The sequence below is a fragment of the Mya arenaria genome, chromosome 12 (assembly GCF_026914265.1).
Source record: "Mya arenaria isolate MELC-2E11 chromosome 12, ASM2691426v1".
NCBI lineage: Eukaryota > Metazoa > Mollusca > Bivalvia > Myida > Myidae > Mya > Mya arenaria.
In genome coordinates this window covers 57,721,648-57,730,661 of record NC_069133.1, presented here as the reverse complement: position 1 = coordinate 57,730,661, position 9,014 = coordinate 57,721,648, and the positions used below count along the sequence as shown (strand labels likewise).

Genomic DNA, 9,014 nt, shown 5'->3' with positions numbered 1-9,014 from the left:
GTAGGAAGCCACTTACATATATCTTGATGACATAGTGAAGGAATAGTAGCCATCACGTACATATATCTTGATGACATAGTGTAGGAAGAGTAGCCATCACATACATATATCTTGATGACATAGTGTAGGAAGAGTAGCCATTACGTTCATATATCTTGATGATATAGTGTAAGCAGAGTAGCCATCACGTACATATATCTTGATGACATAGTGTAGGGAGAGTAGCCATCACGTACATATATTTTGATGGCGTAATGTATGAAGAGTAGTCCTTACGTACACTTACCTTGATGACATAGTGTAGGAAGAGTAGCCATTACGTACATATATTTTGGTGACATAGTGTAGGAAGAGTAGCCATTACGTACATATACCTTGATGACATAGTGTAGGAAGAGTAACCATTACGTACATATATCATGATGACATAGTGTAGGAAGAGTAGCCATTACGTACATATATCTTGATGACATAGTGTAGGAAGAGTAGCCATTACTTACATATATCTTAATGACAAAGTTGTTATTTTGACTTTAGACTTCTGCCTCTTAACATTGTTTATACTTAAATGTTGGACTACTTGGATTGTTCCCGCAGTTTGTATTGTAATTTACAAGTACTGCACCTTTATCGAAGGGTACAGATGAATGATCGGTATACCTTTAGTTCATTTGAAATTCTAAACGTCTTGTGACGTTCTCTGTCGCTGACTCATACCATGAGATAACTCTATATTTATTAATATGTTTGAATGTAACTATGAGTATTTCGTATCTCTTGTTTGACAATGTTGCGCTTTGCCTTATTTGACATTTAAGGCTCCTTGGCTTGTCCCGTATTTTCAATTGTATATATAAAACTACAGAACATTTAAAGAAGGGAGCATATAAATCATGCTTTGGGAATCTTTAATAATAAGTGTTGTTGATATTGTAGAGACGCTTTAAACAAACTTGAAAATGCCCTTCTCATTTCCTTACATTTTCTCTACACGGTCGATACTAATTTGAATATCTAACGATAGCTAGTTAAAAGTCTGATGAAATAAGATTACACATAAGACATATTTATTTCTAGACTTAATGGACTTACTGTCTGGAATAGAGCAACTACTACCATTATTGTTAAAGGTCAATATTTAATTCGCTGGGGAATAGCACTTTTGTAATAAAACAAAACTCTTAAGATACAAGTAAATATATATATTTTATTTTTCTTTAATAATGTTTAAGCGGGTGCAGAAATATAACATAGTAAACATGAAGTATATAAATAATGTTTCATATAAAAATCAAACAATTAATTTTATTTACAATTCGAAAATAAGAGTATAACAATTTCTAATTATACAATATGTATATAGTTAATAAAATGATGTACATTGTACTTTACGAATACCATTAATATACAAATTAATGTTTCTGTTTAAGTAGTCAGACACTACAAGTAAACGTCATTGCTAGATGCTTTACATGAGAGCTTTCGAAATGCCATTCTAAAATCCTTATTAAAGAACGTATAGATAAACGGATTACAAGCTGAATTAAAATATCCTAGCCACATTACACATTTGATTAATATACTAGGAATGGCGCAGTCATAACAGACAACTCGTAAGAACGTTATTATGAAAAACGGGAGCCAGCAGACACTGAAACATCCCATTACAATTCCAAGTGTTTTTGCAGCGCGTTTCTCTTGAGATATTGCTATTTTCTTGCTTTTTCGAGAATTATGACGTCTTAGTGTAGACGACTTCAGTTTACGTTTAACCCTTTGCCTAGTCCCTTGTCCATCGTCACTTAGTTCATCATGTGTATCGTCAGTTTCGACAGTGCCAGATTGTCTCATCATCTTTAGTTTAGCCGCCCCTGTTGGTTGTTCACTCTCATCTTGCAACTCAAGCTGAGCTGCCGAGACGATCTCGTGTATGACCTCTTGGTGTAGACTACTATGGCGTGCACTAGACAAGCGATGACCACGCAGGTTATTGTATCTCCGGCTTTCAGAACTAAAGCTACGACTCCCTTCAGTCGAAGAGCTATAGCTTTTGTCTCTTCCTTCAGTGCTTATACTGCTGCTTCGGTCGCTTGTGTCTGAAAATGATGTTGTCGCCGTTTGGGATGAATCAGTCGAAGAATAAAACGCAGAACCTACGCTAGTCATAGTTGCGTTTGATAATATCCGTTTTGATCTTTGACGCATTTGGTATATAGCTAGCAATTCTGGTTCGATGCTTTCTCTACGAATTTCATCTTCTGGAACGGACAACTGTGGAATAATTTTATCAGATGCCGTTTCCTGGACCGTGTGGGTAGACTGTTCTTGTGTATCTGGAAGCTCACATTTTACTTCTGTCAAACATGGTGACGAGCTACATGTAAAGCAGCTTAAGCACACTCCCCGGTTTTCGCCTTTAATTTGCGTGTCCTTATAATGGTTATTACCAGGCCGCTGATGCCACTGATAACTTCTGCTGTAGATTTTATAATAAAAGTACAACATGATAACCATGGGAAAGATGAATGCCATGAAAATGGAGTAGAATGTGTATCCAGTGTCTTGACTTATCATACACTTTCCATCCGGAAGGCCCGTTTCGCCTTTCTTGCGCCAGCCAAGAAAACGAGGAACGGCGATTATTACTGAATACACCCATACGAGTATGACGACACACCAGGCACGTTTAAATGTCCTTTTTCGAGCGTATTTCATGGGTTTAACAATGGCATTACTTCTATCATACGCTATGGCACAAAGGTTGAGAATACTTGCGGAGCAACATACAATGTCAAGTGACACCCATATATCACATACCACCTCGCCAAGAGCCCACTGCTCGGTGATGTCGTATGTTATAGCCAGGGGACTGACTATTAAGCCAACGAGGCAGTCACTGATTGCGAGATTTATAATAAACACATTTCCAACTTTTCGAAGTCGTTTTTCACTGATCACTGCTACTATTACCAAAACGTTTCCTATAATTGTCGCTAGTGTTATTAAAACTCCGAGTACATAAAATAAATAATTAAGCACCGTTATGTACCGTATTTCTTTAATTTCATTTTGTAATGAATGGTTGTGACTAGTGTTTTGTATCACCATGGCACCAAAGCTCCCATTCTCCGAAATGTTATTTATTATCCTCGAACCTCCAGAGTGCAACACGTAGCTAGCAAATGACATGTTCATGGCGAAACAATTAAACTGCTTTCCACTGCACTATTAAAGTGTAGCTTTTTCCGCCTTTAAAGGAAATTGTCACTGACAGGAAATAAGAGTTGTTTCTTTTTACCACGTTGAAACAGATGCTTCTTAAAACAAGAGATTTATTTTTCTGCGACGATAATGACAATCGTATTCTTGGCAGATTCTTGTTTTCAAATTTTAAGACGAGCGAAAACATTTTGAATGTGTTACAATGTTCCTCATGTATGCGGTTTGAACATCTTGGATGAATTTATTCTTACCATGATGACCTTTAATTGTAATCCAAAATCATCAATTGAAGTTGACCGTTTTAAATTCACCTTTCGAATATAAGAGTTAAACACCACAATACTATTTATGTTCGTTGTTTAAAGGCGTTATCCGTGATATTTATCGAAGTAACAAGTCGCCGTCAGACGTAAAACTGGCGCACTGAGCTGCATCCTCATGTTTTATATCAGCGTAAAGGGTTTAAGATAAAATAAAACCACTAGTGACACTTTTTCCATTCACAAATATCGGGACTGTAGATGCCACCTACAGTCTGTGACGTTTAAGTCACGTGACAAATTCTAAGACTTGTTTTCTCTAGCTACATTGAATGAAATCGGGAATCGATACTCATGACAGGAAAATTCCTAAGGGTTGAAGCTTCATCTCTAATGTTCATTATATGTTTTGAGTGATGGAAATGCTTCTGTCGTAAGGCAATACGTAGGCGTCTGGTTTAATGCTGGAAATTTGTCGAACAAACATGTCCTTTTATGTCATGTTCTGGAATAATGAGCATTAACTTTTTTTACGTATTCATGAATCTTAAATACGTTGTAGTTGATAAATTACATTTTTTTCTTCTCTGTTTTACAAAAAAGTTATAGTGTAGTATAAAAATCTTCTGTATTTTGTACTAGTGTGAGCGGTCATTGTAAAGTTATATTTAAATTGCTATGAATATAGAGAGGACCTAACATGACCATTCAATGTGGGATGAATTAAACGAGATTTCTTAAAATCACGAAAATTTTAATTGCGCGATTGTGATAATCATTTTATTTCAAAACTATTTGGGTGATTATCAGCTCTTGATAAAACGTCGCTTTATTGTGCACACATTTTCAACGCGATTAACTTTTGACGTCATGTCAAAAGTTATTTATCAAAACTATCTCTTAATGCCATTGAGTTGATATGAAAACATGTTCAAGAGTTTTTTAAGATCACACGAAGCATGGAATGCAAACATACACGCAACAACGAGTCATACATTGTCTTAGACACTGACGGGCCTCTTAAAGCAGTAAAATATCGTCATAAATCAATATTTGCATCTAACAACTAGGCTAAGGCAGTTTAACAATACATCGGTTGATGATCGTAATGGGAGAAAACCCAGACCATAAGAGCTTCATCGCAAGAACTTAAATTAGCATATAAACTTGTTTGGGATTATTTTGACTTATATTATCCAACAAAATGGTTAGAGTAATCAAATTTAAATGCATGCCAAATAATGTCATATAAAACGGCTTTTTTGGGGATGTTATTTTGTGCATTTTAGTTTTGCCATTTCGTGTAATTTTCGTGCATTTTTTTTAGTGTTGATAGTGTATTTTGGTGATGTTGTTTTGTGTGTTTAGGTTATGCTGTTTATTTTGTGTGTTTTTGTGTATTTGTTTTCGGTGTGTTTTGTTGATGTTGTTTTGTTTTTTTAGGTTATGCAGTTTATTTTGTGTATTTGTTATTCGGTGTGTTTTGGTGGTGTTGTTATGTAGTGACAGTTTGTGTTGATTTTGTTCAAACATCACTGAACAAACAAAACATAATTGTGAACATGTCGTGTCGGGATGTTTTGGGTAACATATTTTTCGACCTGAAAGAAGCATAGTTTATAAATGTTTCATGACCGTGCCGTTTATGTTTTGAAATCGACTGATGCTTTCTTTATATATCGGATTATAATTAACGTTATCGTTAAGTTATTGGCGTTGCACACGACTGTTGTAACAAATTTCAGTTCTAGATTAAATTACAACCGTCTTGCATTAAGCCTGCTTATGTTGTCTTTTACCCTCTTCATTTGAAATGTATGTATACGTGTTTCTTTCAGGTATACATATCTTATATATGTGTCACATGTAATGCCGACTCATTATGAAACAGTACACGTTTTTTTTAATACACCATGTGCGCATTGTTTAAATAAAAGCTGCATTAAAATGACAGAAAGTTTGTGTAGCACACTAAATTGTCCGATATCGTATCTATCAGCAGCTTGTCGCACGTGGGCAAAACTGCTAATGAATAAATACCCACCAAACACCTCTACTACACCTCTACTACTGAAATGTCTCTATCATAACTCTTTGAAAATAAATGTATTGTGTCACCTTAACTGTCAGCATTTGATGGACATTCTTAAATTTGCTGCATATATAGCCTTATTTATTTAAAAAAATCAAACATTATCATTTTATAGCTTGCGTTTCAGTTGGCTATTGTTTTATCGTTGATTATTGTTGTTTATAGCAATCTTTGTGTTTCCCTTAATAACAAATCTTACCCCTCTGCATCTATGCTAATGTACTATAACTGAAGACAGACGTAACCATTGAAAGTGGAGCGAACTGGGAATTATAATGATATTTCCTGCAAACCAAACGCGTAATCCTCTCTCTTACTTTGCAGTCACAATATCTCGGAAAGACGTCATTGATACATCCATTAGCCAGGGAAAAACATAGCATGATAACTAAAACGTAACAAAGATTCCCCAATAAGGATTTAAAAGAAAGTTGTGAAGTGGTGTTAGGTGTCAAATAGTATTTTTCTGGTAAATTGATATTGATATTGGTTGATACTCCTACTGTTTATTTTTAAGCAGGCGCTAGGGTCGGTGACAGTGGTGCACTGGCATTTCACGTTGTTTTCTCAATTTAAGTCTTGTTTATGTTTGCTGCGATGAGGTTTTTTATTCTGCGAATCGATATAAGTGGGAAGGTTGCGCAGAGCTTCTCGTTCGTGAGGAATTCTTTTGCTACGTGCTTATTGAACAATTATATAGAAAATATTGTTTATTTCAGTGTAAAATCGTATTTTATTTTACAAGTGTCATGGTAAAAAGATTTTCACGATGGCGTATTAACAAGTGAATTTTAGTACGATCTTACACTAACATAACCAAATATTATGTTTCTTAAATGCTAATTTTCGGAGTTTTATCGGTATTTTGATTTATTTTCTAAATAACCTCTTTTTTGAAAAGAGCGATATTTACGACGCTACCCGAGGAACGCCCGTTACGTAAATTATAGCTGATTGCGTAACTCTCAAGCTACTATTTCCGGTTTCTTGAGAAAATATAATCTAATTTTCTTTTTAATAGTCTTTTATTCTCTCGTTTAGTGCGACAATTTTATGAACATTAATCAATGAATCAGTGGACCTGGGGTGCGTTTTGCCATTATCGTAAATTTACGATCATAATAACGACCAACTTAACGATAATCATAAAGGCGTTTCAGAAACGTCTCGTAAACTCTCCGGTCGTACGTAAAAAATAACGATAAAGCACAGCGTTAAAGCGAGTGACCCAGTCTGAAGTGAAATGACGTTACGTAATATTAATCTGATGAGCGCACCTGTCTTTTTTACTAATGATAATTATAGTAATAATAATAATAATAATAATAATAATAAAAATAATAATAATAATAATAATAATAATAATAATAATAATAATAATAATGATAATCTATTGAAGGGAATCAATTAATGTAACTCTCCTTTTTATAATAATTGACACAAATGATACAAACTTGTGGCCTCTATTCTGATTAAACATCTGCTATTTATGTTACAATTGTATCTTAAGTAAATCATCATCCGGGATTTTTTTGTGATGGAGGCAGTCCCTTTAAAATTGGTGTAATTATAATGAAAATTGGACAACAACAAAATACTTTTTTTTCAGGCTGGTGCTTTTACTTTAAATTCGTCTTTGATAAGTGAAATATTATAGAATGCGTATTAAGAATGTTCTGTAAATTAAAAGCAAACGTGCAGCGTTGTGCTGATGATGATGGTCACGCTGATGCGACGACAACGACAATGATAATTTAATAATAATAATAATAATGCGACAACGAAACTATAATGATGATGCGATGACGACGATAGTGATAATGCAGCGACGACGAAGGCGAATATTATGATTATTATAATGATAATGCGACGACGACGACTAAGATGATGATACTAATTATGATGTGACGATGACGACAATGATCATGACGAGATGATGATGCGTAGATGATGTTAATGATTGATGATGTGGATGATGATGAAGGTGGTGAAGTTTGTGGCTGTGGTGGATGATGATGATGATGATGATGATGATGATGATGAGGGTGATGATGATGACTGATTACAATCATCAACAAGCGGCCTTAGTTCAGATCACAAGTAATGTTCATACGTTTATGTACCAAAACTGTGACTGAGAGTTATTGTATTGGGAAACAGTTCGAAAATACAATTTTGACTGGATGGATTTTTTGTATGAAGACAATTCATAAATCCATCTTTATTGGGTCAATCGTTGTAATAACAGTTAAATAAACAGTATTTCAGATCCATTCAAAATACATGATAAAATCTACATTTGCAGACATGCTTCAAATACACAAAATGACTAAAAGAAATACAGATATCTTACAAGCTCGTCTCATCAAAACACATTATTCAACAAAACGTATCTTAACTGGTGCAGATTGCCATAGTGGTTAAGTGTTCAGAGTTTCATGCAAATATTATCTATTATCTATTTCAATCATGTTACGGTATACACTTGAGTATACACTTTATGTAGCATTCTGTGTTTTAACATGAGCCAGTCAAAGTAAAAATAAATGTATTCAGAAATATCAAAAGATTCACTTAATTTCTATAAAAAGATAGTATGAAGGTTTACATGATCAACCATGATAGTGTGTGTGTTTTATTTTATCATAAGTTTGAATAAATTATCATTTAAATTTTCCTATATAATTCAAAAGTGGTTTAATTTTTAGAGGAAACATGTACAACTGGATATACATCACAGTTGAAACTGTATAAAATATATATATATATATTTGGAAAATCTAATGCTACTGTAATGGCTTTTAAATGCAAAGTCAAATTTAAATAAATATAAGAAATTTCATTTCAAATAATGAAGGTTGCACACAAATGCCTCACTGCCTATTTAACAGTTTAAAATCTTATGTTGTGTTTGGATATGCAATGAATTTCATGTTCTGTGTCAATATATCTGTAGTTATCTGCTGGGTCTGGTATCTCCAGTGTATGTAGGTATAAAGTACTGTTCTGACAAAGTCTCCTAAAACAAACTGGAATCATTAAGGTGAGTATCTTGAAGACTGACTGTGAGCATATTCTAGATGTTTGAAACCTTGTAATTTCTCAGTGTCCTGAAAAGACAAAAAGTTATAAAATATTGTTTAATACAGCACAATATAATACATTTATGAAAACCCTTTTTAATGGTTAAACTACAACTAACACATAATTTACATTCTCATTTTTCAACTGAAATAGTTTGCATATTTTATGAAAATTATTGTCTTTTTAAAAAAAAAATAAGTAGGGTATTTAAGAAAACATGAAAAACACCATTCTGGTCACATTTTATTTCTTGTTTAATGTTCATATAAGTTAAATAACAATTTTGTTATGCAAGTTAACTGCTCAAAGTGAGATGCCCAACATTGTATCAATATAAAAAAATATCTTATTGTATT

At 33.7% G+C, this 9,014-nt stretch overlaps 1 protein-coding gene across 1 annotated transcript; it reads right to left on the bottom strand.

Annotated features, from left to right (window-relative positions):
- Positions 1 to 1,440: 1,440 nt before the first annotated feature.
- LOC128210831 (probable G-protein coupled receptor No18) lies at positions 1,441 to 3,189 on the bottom strand. The gene has a single exon (XM_052915186.1). The coding sequence runs from the start codon at positions 3,187 to 3,189 to the stop codon at positions 1,441 to 1,443; it is 1,749 nt and encodes a 582-aa protein (XP_052771146.1).
- Between the last annotated feature and the right edge of the window lie 5,825 nt (positions 3,190 to 9,014).

Coding starts and splice junctions, on each gene's coding strand:
- LOC128210831 (XM_052915186.1), bottom strand. CDS start 3,189: ATGTCATTTGCTAGCTACGTGTTGCACTCTGGAGGTTCGAGGATAATA.